This window comes from Hippocampus comes, unplaced genomic scaffold (genome assembly GCF_001891065.2).
Source record: "Hippocampus comes isolate QL1 unplaced genomic scaffold, H_comes_QL1_v1.1 scaffold315, whole genome shotgun sequence".
Lineage (NCBI taxonomy): Eukaryota > Metazoa > Chordata > Actinopteri > Syngnathiformes > Syngnathidae > Hippocampus > Hippocampus comes.
In genome coordinates this window covers 1,516,835-1,534,711 of record NW_017805539.1, presented here as the reverse complement: position 1 = coordinate 1,534,711, position 17,877 = coordinate 1,516,835, and the positions used below count along the sequence as shown (strand labels likewise).

The window sequence follows — 17,877 nt, the reverse complement described above, 5'->3', positions numbered from 1 at the left end:
CAAAATTAAATCTAAACTCAAAATGAATTAGTTAAAATGTAAAGTCCCCTTTTTGGTCAATTCATGATTTAACTGCAATCTGGAATCCGTTGCACATTCTATGAATTACTACTGTAAAAAATAAATAAATAAAAAATCCCAGCGTGAGAAGAGTAATTCAAAAATAAGTTTTATTTTTGCCATTACATTGAAAGAAACATAAAAAAAATAGTAATTGAAAAAAAGTTATTTTTAAAGTGTTCAAGTACATAAGGTAAGTAACATCACCGTCATATTTTTTAAAATCCTGTTTCATAACAACTCAAATGTCATGACTAATCCTTTTTGAACATGGGAGCACCTTTACCAAGAACATTATTAAGATGATGATGATGACATATACAGTATAGTATATAGTTGAGGTTAGACCCGCACACAGGTTTGTTTGCATCTCCTCTCAGTGTCAAACTGGTTAGCGTTGCCGTGGCAACCTCCAAACCAGAACTGAGCACAGGCATTGGCCTCAGAGTCATAGTACCAGCGCACCACGTAGTCTCGACACGGACCCGGGTCCAACGGCGCACGGCAGAGCTCTAATGGTGTGAAAAGAAACCAGAACAAAAAAAGAAAATGCTGTTTAAATCATTTTCTTAGTACAAGTTTCAATGTCTTGCATTTTAACAATATCATCTCAAATTAGAAAGAGATAAATTCAAATTATTAAGAGAAAACAAGAGTAACAATCAAACTAACAGGTAAAAAGCACATTTTGTCAAGTATGAAATCATAATAGTACGATAATGCATTTCCACTAGATTTTACAACATTAATTTTATTTGTATTATAAGTGTAAAAACCGCCAACGCTCACCTGGGGTGATTTGTGGAGCTCCTGCCGGCATTTTGACGGTGGGAGTGGTAGGCCCCACCTTTAACGAGGGTCGAGTGGGGGCCCTGCCATCCGGTCTCAAAGATTGTCTGTCAAGGAACGGAAGTCTCTGCGCGTCCGATGAACTCCAGTCTTCCGTTTTTGGTCTCGGAGTGGTCGTTTGTCTGTCAGGATAATATGGTGGTGGGCGTGGCTGTCCAAGAGAAAACATCTCAATGATGCTAAACTAGCTTAGCATACTGAAAGTAAAAGTCAACCATGATGGAGAAGAGACGACAATGAAATCAAGGAGCAAACACTTTTCCTGTAACGCGAGAGTGGTCTCTTGCACAAAGTTGCTTAATTGCGCCCACAGAACTGTTTTGAAAACTCAGCCCTGAAAGCCTGTTTGACTTGGCAACATGACATTTGCTTAGGTCTGTCTATCATGAGTAGTCCCACAAAACAGTCTCAAGAGGCTTGCCTGAAAAGTTACAGTAAATCGCCAATTTTGGTTTGAAAATACCATTTTGATGTTAATTTCCATTTCCAGGTGTCCTTCAAGGACAAACTCTTCCTGGAGATTCTGTCCAATCGTTACTGAAGTTGAAGCATGGATACACAACATATGGATAATGTTAGGTGTTCAGTATTCGATTGTGTTGTTGTTGTTGTTGGTGTGTGTGTGTGTGTGTGGCGGGGGCAGCACATGGTGGTCAATTTGGATGACTTAGCGTAAAAGCTGAAACTGTCAAGAGCTCATTATTATGGTACCAATTGGAAATGGATCAATTAGTTGTCCTCACCGTCACTTGAATCCTGCGAAAGTCTCCCGAAAAGGTGGGGGTGTCCATGTCCGTCCTGGTCTGGGGAGGCAGCCGGATGTCACGACCGGAGACCTCGGGACGGCTCGGAGAAAGTCCACCACCCGGGATAGAGCGAAAGAGAACGCTACTACTGTCTTCGCAGATATGGCTCAAGAGTTTCTTCTCCAGGGCTGAAATAATAATCATTTTTAATAGTGCCTCTCATTAGGGTTGTGGGGAACTGGACCCGATCCCAACACGTTTTTGGAATGCGGGAAGAATCTTGAGTACGTAAGCAATGGGAGAACATGCAACTCCACACAGAAAGGCTAGAGCCCAGATTCAAACTTCTGAATTCTGAAGCAGACACGCTAACCACGTAGTCAAAGTGCTGCCCAGCTAGCGACCTTCAACAACAAATGACAGCACAATCACCTGGTAGCGTTTTGAAGTCGTCTATGAGGTACACGTGGTCTGCATCCGGTTCTGAAGCCATGAGGTCCAGCTCCTTCTTGAACTCGCTAAAAAAGGGGTCGCTGGTGTTCACCACCCCGATCACAAACATCTCAATGTCACCCACTCGGGCCTCCCTCACCACGTTCTCAAGACTAACCGAGTCCCTCTTGTCGGCCTGGCCATCGGTGATAACCACGGCCACCTTTCTGACTCCTGGCCGAGCCACCCGAAACAGCCTGTTGGCCTGGTGGATGGCGCTGCCCGTGAATGTGCCTTCGCCCAGGTACGTCATCGAGCGCACTGCTGCCTTCACCTGATCCCGAGATGCATCCTGGCTGAGGCTGACTACCACCACGTTGATGTGGCTGTAGAGCACCACGCCCACTCGGGTAGTTTCTCGGCTCACTGATGCTCGGTCCACCAGAGCGCTCACGAAATCCTTGACGACCTCGAAGTTGTCAGGCCCCACGCTCTCCGAGCTGTCGATGACAAAGACCAGCTCCAGGGGGCTCTGCCGGCATGTTACCCCACAATCTGGGATGAAAGACTTATTTAAGGGTGAACACAAGCCAGGAAAATGAAGAAAGTGCTTCACAACATTTTTACTTACTGCACATGGATCGGACGATTTTGATGACTTCTTCCCTCTGCAAAACGCAACATTTGGGTTGAAAATGGCCACATTATATGGTAATTTAGTCTTTTTACGGGTTTCTTCAAATCGAATAAATCGGCTTGGTAGGACCACCTGGAATTTTCTTCTGCCCGCAATACAGGTTTAACTAAGCATCAAATTTGGTGGGCCTGTCTACCATGAGGAGACCCCCAAAAATAGAAGCCATGCTTTGAAGATGCACAGGAAGTTGGGCAGTTTGGTTTGAAGCGGCCATTTTTCAGGGAGGTAGCGCTTCTCGATGAGTTAGCATCTGACTCTGGTATGTCTGATCATCATGATAGAACACACAGAAATCATGTTGTGAACTACTATAGGTCATTTTTGAAGTACTGTACTGCCAATTGATCGCACAATTTTGACCATTTTTGGCTGAGTGGCAACTTTAAGTAGCACTGGAGAAAACAATTGGTCGGACAGCGTTAAGGGCGCAGAACTTCTATTGGAAAACCCCCCAAATTGAGAGTCATCCATCATGGAGATGATGAAAGACCTACCGTAAGTCCAGGTTCTCCTTTTTGTCCGACTCTACCCTGTGATTTAAAATGGAATATGTGAGCAAATATTGTTTCACAGTGTAATGCCAGTCAAATGTCAGATAAAAGAGCTTAATTTATTCCAGATTGTAGCGGTATCGCACTGTTGTGGCAAAAAGAAGACCCCCGCCCCCCCAAAAAGAACAAAAAAAACAGAGCATGTCAATATACTAGTCTACATTTCTACCATTGCTTGGGTAGTGACCGAAAGGAACAGATTATGCAAAATCTTGGTTGCCTTGCGATCACCATCCCTGGTGAGGTGTACCGGGCAACTGGAAAGAGTCCTTCGGGGAAGACCTAGACCCTCGACTCACGTATGGTACATACTTGGTGCAGTGCGCTGGCAAAATGACTCTCAAAGAAAATAAATGGAATCTGCTGCCTCAAGAACCATCCGTTCATAATTAGTTTAACAACAAAGTCACATACCAAAGGTCCACTAAGTCCTGGTTCTCCAGTTGCCCCTCTGTCTCCCTTTTTCCCTTTCTCACCAGCAGACCCTCGGTCACCCTGCAAGAAATAGGTAGTATCCATCATGTCAGTCCCGTAACATAAATTGGCAAACATAAGCTAACTGGAATGTGTCAGAAGGACACCTTATCACCCTGTAGTCCAACTCCAGCAGGACCCCTCGAGCCAGGGATCCCCTGAAATCCAGGCTCCCCCTGGAGAGAAATCATGACATTAACACTTTAATAAATGGAAGGAAACTGGAGTCAGCTGGCTATTGGTTTACCTTTTGCCCTTGGATGCCCTCTCCTGGGGATCCTTGTGGACCTGGAGGTCCTATCATGCCAATGGAACCCTACAGGGATTAAGCAAAGATTCAGGTTACAGAGGACGCATGATCCCACCTCTGGATTCATGTGTAACCCCCCAAAAATAAAACAATTCTGGCACTGACTACCTTTGGCCCTTGGAGCCCAATTCCTGGTGGTCCTGCGGGTCCAGAAAGTCCAGGCAGGCCTCTGTCTCCCTAGAGTAAAGGAGTTAAATTATTTTCTTATTCTCATACCTCGCCATACTTCATCCTTACCTTTGCCCCAGGTAGGCCAACACCATCTGCTCCGGTCTCTCCTGGCAAGCCAGGAACTCCCGGAGGACCCTGAGACCGAGAGTTTGGCATGAGTTTGTACAAAGATTTAATACTGATGCTGCACAGTGGTACTCACCGGAGGGCCCGGAAAGTCTTCACCTTTACCTCCAGGCAACCCCGAAGATCCTGGAGGCCCTCTGTCACCCTTCAAAACAGAATCAGAATCATCTTTATTGGCCAGGTATGTAAGGCATACAAGCAATTTGTCTTCAGTAGTATGAGCTATACTCGTATTGCAATAAACAAAGACATGACACGATAGACAAAGTCATAACATATAAGTATTGAAAGACTTTCCGTAATGTCAGCACTGTGGCTTGCGATCAGATTGAGTCACTCAACTCACCTTGGGTCCAGTTATACCCCGCCCCGGTTCCCCCACAGCTCCAGCGAGACCTTGTGGGCCTGGATCTCCCTGAACAGAAAAGAACAGATATTGTAATTCAACAAAGTTTTATACAATGGCACCTAAAACGTATGAGTGACACAACTTAAAAGTATGTTTTTTTTCATACTGAACAATACTGTACAGTGTTATCTTTCCAATTGAAAATCATGTTACAAAAATGTCGGTAGTTTTGAAAGTGCTGGAACAGATTAATGGCCTTTCCATTCATTTCAGTGGGCAAAGTTGTTTTAGAGATACAACACATTTGAATCACGAGCACAGTCACAGAACAAATATAATTTTTAATTCAAGGGTGTCCCACTGTCTCACCTTCGCACCAGGTAGCCCCCTCCCAGGTTGTCCAGGTGCACCGGGTGGCCCGATAAATCCCGGATCGCCCTTAATACAAAAACGCAACAAACTTGGGAAGTCAAGGTTCCGAGTCGCAAAGTGCCTAAAATAACTTTTTCAACAGTCACCGTCCTTACTTTGGCTCCCACTGGTCCCACAGGACCCACAGCACCTGGCTGACCTCTGGACCCTCGGTCCCCTCTGACTCCCTGGCAAAACACCATGTGAACTTTGTTGAAACGATGACAAACAGTAGAGATTGGAGAGTTTGCCATCAAGAATCACATGTGATGGCATGGTCAAAAGGTCTACGATAAAATCAAGAGCTTCACCTTCTCTCCAGGGGCACCTTTACCAGGACTGCCGTCTGGTCCCCTGGGCCCTGGAAACCCGATGTCACCCTAGCATTGAAAAATGACTATCCTTGACTTCTTTTGTTTAAAATATTTCAAAATTGTGGTACAAACAGGCTCAGTGGCGGTACCTTTTGTCCCGGGGTTCCGTCTTCTCCCGGCTGACCAGGTATGCCTGGTAGTCCCTCAGACCCCACGTCCCCCTGAGGAATAAAGTCAAAAGTCAATGGTGGTCAAATGCCAAATATTTCTTCAATTATAAATCTTTTTGAAGATTTTTGATGACATTTTATGAGGTGAGGTACTGGGAACTAACTTTTGGACCTGGCACTCCCACACCTCTTTCCCCAGGGGGTCCTGGTACTCCAGGAAATCCCTGATTTCCCTAAATTTAACACAAAAAAATTAATTAAGCAAATTGAGACACAGTGTGTACAAGATCGGTAGCAGCTATCACTGTTCTACTAAACATTGAGCCACCTCATGATTGCAAAGATACAGTTGTTTGTAGTTATGTCCAACAATTTCCTTATATAATGCGCCACATGCTGCTTTGCAGTGCCATTGGTAACCCAACCAGTCTGACTGGTTTGATTGACAGGATGGATTTATAACATTTGCATAATTGTGTGTGAACTTAAACAGAGCAATTTTGACACAATCAAAATGCTAAACAGCTGAAATGTCCATCAGGATTAGCATAGTATCAAACGGACACCTCCCACTGCATTACCTTAGGGCCCGCAAATCCCACGCCCGGACCTCCTCTGAGGCCTGAGGGTCCAGGTGGGCCTTGATCACCCTGAAGGAAAGAAAAGAGATACTGTTGGTATGCAACATCACAGATTTTTTTTTGAATATTTCCTTGGGGTTTTAGAGGGGCTTTCTTTTTTTTTTACCTTTTCTCCTTGGAGTCCGACACCAGAAGCTCCAACTGGACCTGGCAAGCCAGTTGGGCCGACACTGCCCTGAGAATGAAAATGTTTCTGTCAATTGATCATTAAATACAAAGAAAGGCACAGTGAACCTATGCTTTTCAAGGGGGAACCGTTCAAGATCCACCACAATCGGTGAAAACCTGCAGTATAAAGCACCCATGTAATAAACTATTAATAAAATAGTTTTACCCTTGCGCTTTCAGCAGAGTTGTACTTATTAAATTGTACTTAAACATCTTAAAAACACACTTTTCATTCCTCAGGCTTTTAACACAATACAGGTAGTATAGATGCTATTTGTTTGGCCGTATTGCGTTAGCATTAAGCTAGCATGACTTTAAGGCAGAATCACGTGATTGCATAAACGACATTTATTTCACTTTATTTTAGTTTGTATAGTTTGACAATAAACAGCCTGACACAAAAAAAGGGAGACGGTTCCCCCCAAAATCAAAACTAAAAAGATTTTAAAATCCGGAAAAAAAATGCGCAAATAGGTGAATCCACGAGGAGTTTGTGAATGTCTACTGTATAATGAAAAAAAACAAAATAATAGCACTTGAAAATGTACGGCATAGTAGTGTTGCGATTGATACACTACAACCTAGTTTACATACCGGACATGTCACCAAGTTGCATAGCAGGTTCTTTTACCTTGTCACCTTTGAACCCGATGCCAGGTAGCCCACGATTGCCCCGGGGTCCTTCAAATCCTCGATCTCCCTGTAAAATGTCAGCAGAGAAATAAAGATGATACTAGCCATAGTTTGTTATTGTACACAGCTGCATAAATATACTTAAAGGATAGTACTTAAACAATGATTCAATTAACATATATTTCTAATTCAATATATTTTCCCATATATCAAAAAACAACGAGTTCCAAAAGAATAAAAGCGCTTGTACCTAAAAGTTAAATACAACTGAACTGTACTTAAAAAAATGTACTACAGTGTCTTGAAAATTTGAAGTCACTTGTAACATTATGCAAATGTTGAACCTTGAATTCTGTGATTCTTTCACATATCACTAGAGCAGGGGTGTCAAAGTCAAATGGACGGAGGGCCAGATAAAAAATTTTGCTGCAAGCCGAGGGCCGGACTGATCGAATGTTCATTGAAAATTTTAAAAATGACCACATATTGTTGATTGAACCAAATTTAATTGACTGAAAACCTAACAAATACATTCCAATATGGTCAGATAAATAAAGCAACATTTTTTATGGCTATGTCAGTAAACTTTAATTTTCAACAGGCACAAAAAAATTTCCTTTGTATAAAAATACCCATAACATGAATGAAAGAAGCTGATATTATTCAAGGCACTATCAATAGTCCATATTTTCTCTTTTAGCAAAAGTAGGCTAAATTTACTGAAAAGAAAAACAAATAATAGGACAATAATTTTCGATCATTTACTCGAATAAAATATTTTTAAAACATAATTGGATTGAAATACAAAAAAATAAAGTGCAAAAATGTATAAACCAAAAACAACACTTTCTTCAAGAAGTAACAAGCAGCGAAAGCAAATATTGCACTTTAATTTTTAAACTTGAACTGAGTAAAAACGCTTAATATGTGATTGCACAGTATATTATAAGTAATATGCACTTCTTTGAGGCTGAGGCTGATACTCGGTGGTGTCTTAACTTTTCTACAAGTTCATCAATATTTGGGGTCAGGCTCTGAGCTGAGCAAATCCTCAAAATTGAGTGAGGGTGTTCAGCAGTAAATCAACTTCTGTGTGATGTTTTGTTCAGCTTCATCAAAGAAAATAGTTGTTCACACACGTATGTGCTGCCAAACTTTCGACAACGTTTGAGCAGCCTGGATGCGCAGCGGGACCACTGTGTCGGGGAGGAAACCGTCAAACTGCGCAGCACGCACTGCCGTATCTTTGCAGAAACACTGCAACAGGTTTTCCAGCTACGTCCATGAACATGTTCTTCGACTCTCACCTTGTTTGAAACCCGCGGTTCTCAGTGTCCACCTTCCGTTTTGCCATTTTTGATGGGTATCTGAAAGCTAATGTCACTGTTATGGGAACGACTGCGAGACGAATAAATATTTAAATAAAGCGGCCGACTGCTTGGCGCGTCACCGTTGCATTGTGGGAAATGTAGTTTTGGTGCGTGTAAAAGATCTGCGGGCTCTCGGCTTGCTGCGGTCCGCGGGCCGGTTCTAATAATAAATCAATGTCATCCCAGGGGCCACTGAAAACATTCTCGCGGGCCGGATTTGGCCCGCGGGCCGGCACTTTGACATATGTGCACTAGAGGGAGCCCACCAACCACACTCTTTTACATTATGCGTATTATGTTCTGACCCACCTTGGGTCCTGGCAAGCCCTCTCCAGGCGGTCCCGGGTTGCCTCGAGTTCCGGGTGGTCCTAGAGGACCCTGAAACAAGAGAGCAAAATGTACGTATGTAAGTGTGTAAGTAAATGTAACTATGATTTAAAATGTCTCCTATGGGCCACACAGTAGCGGTACCGCTGCAACACTGTGTCCTATTTTCTTTTAGTTCTTGGCCTGTGACCAGTGTTTCCTCTCAGTGCTCTTTTTCTATTTTCAACTCTGAAATGTATTTCCCTGACATAGCCTCCCACACACATGAAACATTTTATTCATGCAGTACACTACTTGCTGGGGTACAGAAGTATTATTGTTTTTAATATCCATTATGCTACAACAGAAATGCTACAGACAATATTTTTTCCCTTTTTTTTAGTTAAATTAATTTTAAAAGCCCATAAAGAAAAGGTTCAAATAAATGAAATGTTGTATCGCTAAAAAAAAAAAAAAAAAAAGTAAAAATGGTCATTAAATTTTAAAAAGATGAAGTATTTCATGCCTTTACTAGTTTGAAAAAAGAGTTTTTAACTTACTTTTGACAAAATAAATGCACACCCCAAGCTTAGTTGATTAAAAAATAAAATATTAGTTAATGAGGGACACGAAAAAAAAGATCAATCATCAATTACGGTAATGGACAAACTGATGATAAAATTCAACCTATTGTAGCAAAACAGAAAACAAGACGCGTATCCCGTGAACATTGCGTTAATACTCACCGGTAGTCCCGGTTCTCCGACACCAACGAGACCAGTTGGTCCAGGCCTTCCCTGGTTGCCTTTTTCTCCCTGAAAACCAAATTAAAAAATATATATAATATTTTACATTATTGTTCATCTAAATGATGATAAATGAGTCAACCTTGGCTCCTGGGAAGCCAATCCCAAAGTCCCCTGGTGGTCCAGCATTCCCACTTGGCCCTCTGTCTCCCTGTCAACAAAGATAAACATGAATTAATAAATGACAAATGATTAAAAATGACAATTCCGAGTATCTTTGGCCAAATCGTCAAGTCAAAACAATTCCTAGTTGCAACCCTCATTTTAGCACCAAAGAGGAGTCTTTGTGACTACTCCTTTGTGAAATCTTCTCTGAATTAATGCCTGAAATTCTCTCATGTGCTATAAATCAATTCATATTTCCCCGTCATAAAGACATCTTTGTCCGAAGGTTGGGGGTCAACCCGAGGGCCCGTTCGTTAAAGGTCGTTTACTGTATGCGTGTGATTGTGTGACACACGAGGCAATGACACAAACAACGTCCAGTGCTCCATGCATCTTTTGTGGGAAAATAACCTTTACAATGCCTCCAAATATTCAATCATGATTCTTGTTTTCTTTCTTGACATTTTACAACTTTATTTTGATCCTCCTTGACAAACCAATAGCTAAGTCGATTTTTAAAGGACCACTAGAAAGTGGCAAAAATGCCTTAAATTGGCCACTTGAACCAAAATGGAAAACATCCTGTGTGTTCTCCTACATGGCTTCTTGAGACTTTTTTTTTTTGTGAGTCTACACATGATAGACATGCCTTCTGAATTTTATGTTGCATATTGAAACTGGCTACAGTGGCTAAAAAATTTAAAAAAGAGCACACTTTTTTTGTGGGTCTACTCATGATAGATATCCCACCAAATATGTTGCTCAGTGAATCCGGCTTTGTGGTCTGAATTTAAAAAAAAAAATCTTAGGGGCCCCCGACTGAGTCCAAATGTCAGCTTTGAACGAAAATGTTCAACTTCCTGTGTGTTGTCTAGCATGGCTTCCCGAGACTTTTTGTTGGGTCTGCTCATGGTCGACATAACCAACCAAATTTCATATCCAACGGCCTGTTTTTTAGGCTTACCAGGTGAATGTTACACCTGGGTGAACATCCCTGCAAAATTTGTCTGGTGGACCTTCAGTTCGAACAATTGAATGTTTAGATATGCTAAAAATTACTTTTTGTCCGGTCGGTCCCTCGGGTCCAATGTCTCCAGGTGGTCCCATCTCACCCTGCAGAATACATTTCATATCTTAATGCAACACTGAAATGACATTTTACCAATAATGTCACTTATGTGTGTTCATTTTCGAAAAACGTGGTCAGAGTAGATCAAAGTCACCGTTCCCGGCTTTCATGTTCCATAGCTTTCCACAGCAAAATACTTTTTATTCGGACAAGCCAGCGTCCAGGTCGCTGCGCTAATCCCGCCACACAAAGTCCAAGAAAAATATCCTGCGAGTCGGGATTCCCTGCTTTGGGATGAGGATTAACCAGAAGCCGATACTCACATTCCATGAGTGCAGAGGTGAATACAGACAAATTTTGCTTCCACTCCTGTTGTACGGTTACGCTTTGATGTACACGTTTTGTTGCAAAAAGGATGCCTGGGAGAATATGTTTCCATTTGCATTTATACTAGCATAATAGTACAAAGAAGAGTGTGGGGTGGGGGCGGGGGCATCAAAGAGTACCAAGTTGTAAATTTGCAAAAAGAAAATCGGTGTGTGTGTGTGTGTGTGTGTGTGTGTGTGTGTGTGTGTGTGTGTGCGCGCGCGTGATATATATATGTATATATATATATATATATATATAAACGCACCTGTTTTCCTTTTGGTCCTTGCGGTCCAATAGGCCCTTCCAAACCCTGAAAGATGGCACATAAGTAATTATTAGGGATGCTAATTGAGTGCTTCAAATTGAAATAATAAATTTGGCCCGTAACATACCGGGTCACCTTTCACACCGGGAGCTCCACATTCTCCTCTGTCCCCCTAAAATAAAAATAACCATTTACATATCATATACTGTAAGTCTTTTCATTAAGTCATCGTTGATTAAATCAGGCACCCACCTTGCTACCTTTGAAACCCGGACGTCCCTGCAAGACAGTCCTTCACAATTAAAAGCCTCATCACAAATCAACAGCGTGAGATGAGACGAGGTTTACCTCAGGGCCACCACTTCCTGGTTGACCGTCCTCACCGGGCTCCCCCTTGAATGGCGACACAAAATACATAAACATCCACAGACTGGCTTTTGAAATAATTGAATTGAAATATCTGGTGGCCTACCCTTGCTCCTTTGGGACCAGGCGGCCCTCTGAAACCTGGATCTCCTTTTCGGCCCTGAATTGAGACACGTTCATGTTAAAACTTTCACTGCCTACCGGTAAACGTCTTGAAGTTCCATCTAGAAGAACTGGCAAAAGTACTCAAGGGTGGCTACTGTATATTCATGGCTGAAATTGCCTGCCGTGTTAGGGCGCCCCTGATTCTGACAAAACTTCAATAACTTTAATGTTTGACTAATGTAAATCTCATTTATTGTGCAGCTTGGTGGAGAAATAGGCGGAATAAACTCGAAGAGGATCTCAGGCAGATGAGATTATTTAAGAAGTGACGCGGAATGAACTATATTTCTTTTTTTTCTGTACAGTATCTTTATCACCTCTTTTTGAAGTTTAATAGACTCTTTCTCTTGAATGTACATTACTAAAATTACATTTTCATCCCAATAACATTTTGTGGTATAGTCAGACTACGTTATGAATAAATTATGCTTCTAACTTAGCAGCCATGGCTAACGTTAGCTTGTTTAAAGTGCTATTACTAGCTTATTATTGGTAGTGCCACTATTTTATTGGTGCTGAACAGCTTTCTTTCTGACTCTTTATCACAACTAATCAACTACTCACTTTCCTAACCATATGCCATTACAAATAGCCATATTTAAGAATCGTACACAAAGGTGAAGCTATATTCACACCTTGCTAGCAGTTGATAAACTGAAAACTCCCTCTTTAAGAAAAAGGTGCACACTTAAGTGCAAAAGTATCAGGTGAAATCGTAATTTTGACAAAAAACAATTTTCTTAATGAGAGCAATTGATGGGGAATATCTTCCTTTTCCAAATCTGTTGCGTCATTGTCGTTAGCTAGCCTTGGTTGGCTGAACTTGCAATCAAATCAACGTGTTCCCATAGTTTTGCTAACTTTGTGGCTGAAGAACCAAAATGCAGGTGGTTTTTAGGCACCACTTCTTGGTGTCGACAAAAATCAAACAATTCTCTAAAATAAAGCCATGGATGAGAAATAGATTGCTTCTCTGGAACGCATTGCGTCATATTCTTTCATTCTTAGTTCACACTCCTCCAGGTCACTACTGTCCCTGTTTTTTTTTTTTTTTCATATTTTGTTTCCACCTTATAAGCCGCCAAGATCATGATTGACTTTCCCTCGCTCTAGTAACGTGCGATCCTCTGTGGGGGTTGAAAATAAGTAGTCAGCCTATTTTGGCACAGTAAAGAGGAGAAATCACAGACATCATTTGAAAATGGAGGGAGTAAATTGAAATTATTATTGATATATATATATATATATATATATATATATATATATAAATAAATCTCACCTGAGCGCCTGGTGGGCCTGGCTGTCCACCTTCACACAAACACACCTGTGTTTCAGGACACTAATCGTAAAAACATGAGAAATAAATCAAAATGATTGTTCATGCTGTTGAAGTTTACGTTCGTTCAAGTGATGAGTAACCCAAAACAAAAACACATACCTCTTGTAGTACGACTGAGCCCTGGAAGAAAAACAAGAACCAATACAATTAAGGAGACTGAAAGCAGTGAGAAAACAGCACGGCAGCAAAATGGAGGTTGTGACTTAAAAACACAGCAGCTAGAGCTAAGGCACAGTAGCGAAATGAGCGAAAGTTACCACATGAATTGTTCAGAGGGATAGACAAGTTTTATTCTTCCATTAGAAACAAAAAAAGATTTCAAACGTTTTGTGTGCATCAAAGTCAAGTTGAGTCTTTGCTGCGTTTTTTAAAACATCAAGTAAATTCAAGTACAACTTTATTGTCAAGCGCTGTATGTGCAACATACAGCACAGATGAAATTTCTTCCCTCTTAACCAGACAAGAGTAGTTTTAGTGTAGTTTTGGGTTTTGATGAGCACATATTTTCAAAATCCTCAAAGAAAACATTGTCATGCAAACATACAGTATACACACAACTGTTCTCACCATCTCTTTAAGCAGCCGCTGCTCCAGCTGAGGGTCTTGAAGACTTTGCACAAACTGTTGAGCCGGCGCGCTGGCAACGGCCCTCAACTTGGCGCTGTTGGCCCCCTGCCGGGCGATGTGCGATAGCCCCACCGCAAACATCTTCACGCCGTGCTCCTTGGCCTTGATGGCGGCCGCCAACACGTCGGGGTTCCGCGGGTGGTCCGCGCCGTCCGTCATCAGCACGGCCACACGGACGCTGTCGTCGGGGGTCTCCTTCACCAGCAGCTCCGTCGCGTTTCCGATAGCGTAGGTCGTGTACGTACCGTGGCCGATGTAGCTCATGACGCTGACTCGACCGTGGAAGGAATCCAGGTCAGTCCATGCCGAGAAGCGCTGCTCCATGGACACGGAGCTGCTGTACTGCAAGGCCGCCATTCGCACGCTCAGCGTCCAGCCGGCGACCTGCAGCATGGACAGACGCGTACTGAAGCCCAGCACGAACGCCTTCTGCTTCTCAAACAGGCCGATCTTGGCACTTTCTGAGCTGTCCAGGATGAAGACCACCTCCAAGGAGCATGGGCGACCTCCTGAAGGTAAATACACCACAAAGGCACACATTGGATGTGTTTTCATTGATCAAAAAGAACTTTGTATAGGTCAACAGAGTTTGATACCAACAAAAAACATCAAATTCAATGGAGTACGTTTGATAAAAGCCATACGTGGGTTTTTTTAAACATTCAAATGTAGCACATTTTTCCTGAACACCAGAAAACTGTGTGACTTTGATAAATCAGAGAAAAGATTTTTGTAAGCATCCCAACCCAACACATTTTTTGGGGTAAAAATACTGGACAACTTAATAGCTTCGATTAAAAATGTAACATCGGAATTTGTAAACATCTCAACCTAACATACACGTGTCTTTGATGACCCCCCCCCCAAGAGAGTTTTTGTAAACATCCCATTTTCATAAACATCAGATCCTATTTTGTATCTTTGATCAAACCTCGCACAATTTCATAAAAATCACAACCTATGTTGCATTTTTCGTCAACATCAAAGACAACCCAGTGTCTTCGATCAACCTAACAAAGGTGTTTCCATAAACATCCCAACCCAACAAACACTACTTCATGTAAAGTTGTGTGAGGGTGAAATTTCAGGAGCCAATTTAGGAATAGACCACACACCAACGGTTGGGCACCACTGATTTGGCATCTTCAATGAACCTCAATTTCTTCCTAACTGATGAACTAACTACCCAATCAACTAATCCTACTCACTCACTCACTCACTAACCAATGAATCATTTTTAACCTTACCATTTGGTCCGTCCTCATACAGCTTGTAGTTATTCCTGCGTCCGTTGCGCCTCTGCGCGGTTGTCCAGTGTGGTAGAGACCATAGCAGGAGGAGGATCCATGCCAGTCCCCTCAACTTGCACACCTCCATCCTAATCCATAACCCATACAATTCAAACAAGATTGCCTTTAGCTCACGTCAATAACCAACTACGCAGGCTGAAACAAGCAAGAACATTTCATATACTGTATTCTCCTCATATTATGCCATGCTTTACATGCATAAATGTAAAACAGCAGCCTCAAGTTTCATATAGTAACAAATGCAACGATGCAAACAGTTCTGACATATATTTTTTTTCATGTGAGGTTGCGCATAAAACAAAAAAATGCTGCACAAATGTATAAACATTTACCCAAAATGTCATTGGGCCGAAGCCACTTGTTGCAGTCCGCTCAGCTGGGGTCCTTTCGGGGGCATCCCGTCTTGTAAAACCCAACACAGACTGACTGTGGGTAAAGCCGATGTGTCCTTTTGTGTGTGTGTGTGTGTGTGTGTGTGTGTGTGTGTGTGTGTGTGTGTGCGTGCGTGCGTGCGTGCGTGCGTGCGTGCGTGCGTGCGTGTGTGTGCAATCGAGGGCGGGGTCATCCCTGATTTACTGTTTCGTCCCATAAAAAAAAAATGGATCCCAATACTCCAAGGCGCACATTTTCCACTAGCCTAAGTGTTTTTTTGCTCCCTCCTCCTGTGTTTTCAGCTGTTGCACATTCGATGTTCGACTTTACATGAACAAAAAAAGCAAACAAGCCAATAAGATTTCCACTCTCGCCCCCTAATGTGGAAAACAGATAAGCCGCTGTTATTACAAATAGAAATCTTATTTCAAGCAAGAGCTGCCTATAGTGTCAGTTGTTGACTACGGTAAAATTTAAGCAAATAAATACATGAATCAATTCTGATCATTGTGATAATAATCAAAATAATTATTATAACTAAGGCATTATAATAATAATTATCATCATTACATTGAAAAAGCTATCATAAAAGTAATAATTACCGGTATGTAAAGTACAATAACTATTATAATTTAAATCATTATAATAATATTCAGAGGTATAATAATAGTATAAAGTATGTGAAGTCATCAAGTGTTATTCTTGTTATTATATGTTTATAAAAATAAAAATAAAATGATGGCGCTGCCTTTTATACAGATGGCATGGGTTTCATTCCTGGTCAGTGCCCCTGATATTCATCCACACACACGATCCCTTCCAAAAGTATTGGAACAGTAAAATCAGTTCCTTTTTTTTGTTGTGTACCGAAAGCTTTTTGAGTTTCAGATCAAAAGATGATGATGAGACAGAAGTCTGCGTAAGATTAACACCTTGAATTTGAAATGGGAAAGCAGTGGAATTTGTTTTTCTTTTTTTTTAGCGTGGCCGTGGTAATGTGGAATATTTAAATTAGTCTCATGAATCTGTGGAGAAATGTGGGAGGACGATAAAATGGCGGGAGAACTATAAAAATCAAATACGACAGTTAAATCATTTTAAGTAGAGAATAACGTGTGAATACTTGCCAGCATTTTCAAAAGTTATACCATTTTTTATAAACTGTGTTTCGTGGTATTGTCCTCATAATTGGCGGCTGTATACGACATCTTTAGACGACAGCGGCCTCTGGTGCCTGAAGTTCTGAGCACCATCCATCCATCCATTTTCTAATATGTTTATCTTCACGAGGGTCGCGGAGTATACATAGACGAACAACTATTTAGTGTTTCATTAGCCTGCCATGTATATTTTTGGAATGTGGGAGGAAACTGGAGTACCCGGAGAAAACCCACGCAGGCACGTGGAAAACATGCAAACGCCACACAGGAATGCCTTAGCCGGAATCGAACCCTGCACCTCTGCATTGTGAGGCGAACGTCCTAACTTGTGGAGTACCGTGCCTCCACCTTCTGAGCACCGTTTTTGTGTTTCACACAACAATTGTTTTTTTTCTTGATTTTCAATGTATATGAATCATTCAAATCGTGTTTTACTATTGATTAAATTTCATTCGTCCTTCACATCTAGATTTGTAAATTGACATAATCGGACAGAACACAGCCTTTGCGGAAACTGTTAGTCACAGGGTATTATTGTATTGACGGACTTATACATCAAACCCAAACCCAGTTTCTATGTATTTCATAAAGAATTACGTCATTACTTTTCATCCTTGGAATGTATGGTGAAGAAAAATGCTTTGAAAGTGTGTAGATTAGTGGAGTTGAACTTTGCTGAAATCCGCTACTGTTTTTTTTTCTTTTTTAAATATCATGTTTTTTTTTGTTGTTGGATTGTGACTATTTCTTGAAGCTGGTCTGTTACCTTGTCTGTCTTATAATGCTTACAATATACTATACCAATATGTTTTGTACATTTTAAATGAAATAAAAATAAAATAAAAAAATATTGACGGACTTATTTATGTGTCACCCAAAAAGAATACATCATTTATTTTCTTGATTAAAATTTTAATACATTTTATTTTCACATGTAATCTAAATTATTAGGTTCAAATTGTGTTTTATTATCGAAAAAATGTACTCTGTGAGATTTGTAAATGACAACGGACGGAACCTTAAGCGGAACCCTTATATGACGGACTATTATTTCCTAGAAGGATCTGTTTTTGTGTTACAAACAACAAGAGTACTACAACTCGAAGTAAGTTTTCCCTGCCCTGCATGTGTATGTTGAATTTTACT

The 17,877-nt window shown here is 41.3% G+C and overlaps 1 protein-coding gene across 1 annotated transcript; it reads right to left on the bottom strand.

Annotated features, from left to right (window-relative positions):
• Positions 1 to 283: 283 nt before the first annotated feature.
• col28a1b (collagen, type XXVIII, alpha 1b) lies at positions 284 to 15,666 on the bottom strand. Its single transcript, XM_019878651.1, has 35 exons — positions 15,532 to 15,666; positions 15,137 to 15,267; positions 13,830 to 14,398; positions 13,362 to 13,382; positions 13,203 to 13,262; positions 11,865 to 11,918; positions 11,741 to 11,785; positions 11,645 to 11,671; positions 11,520 to 11,564; positions 11,393 to 11,437; positions 10,749 to 10,802; positions 9,667 to 9,735; positions 9,525 to 9,593; positions 8,782 to 8,850; positions 7,101 to 7,169; positions 6,408 to 6,476; positions 6,242 to 6,310; positions 5,825 to 5,893; positions 5,640 to 5,711; positions 5,488 to 5,556; positions 5,293 to 5,364; positions 5,135 to 5,203; positions 4,763 to 4,831; positions 4,493 to 4,561; positions 4,357 to 4,425; positions 4,228 to 4,296; positions 4,057 to 4,125; positions 3,917 to 3,985; positions 3,750 to 3,830; positions 3,279 to 3,314; positions 2,719 to 2,755; positions 2,088 to 2,642; positions 1,653 to 1,843; positions 850 to 1,060; positions 284 to 572 (listed from the first exon to the last, which is right to left on the bottom strand). Exons 2-35 carry the CDS (start codon positions 15,264 to 15,266, stop codon positions 403 to 405), a joined length of 3,510 nt encoding a protein of 1,169 aa, XP_019734210.1. The 5' UTR covers position 15,267; positions 15,532 to 15,666; the 3' UTR covers positions 284 to 402.
• Between the last annotated feature and the right edge of the window lie 2,211 nt (positions 15,667 to 17,877).

Excerpts from the sequence above, each read along its gene's own strand:
- col28a1b (XM_019878651.1), bottom strand. The coding sequence starts at position 15,266 with ATGGAGGTGTGCAAGTTGAGGGGACTGGCATGGATCCTCCTCCTGCTA. Across the intron at positions 14,399-15,136 it reads GTATGAGGACGGACCAAATG|GAGGTCGCCCATGCTCCTTG; the intron begins GTAAGGTTAAAA and ends ATTTACCTTCAG. Across the intron at positions 11,565-11,644 it reads CGGGTTTCAAAGGTAGCAAG|GGGGACAGAGGAGAATGTGG; the intron begins GTGGGTGCCTGA and ends TTTTTATTTTAG.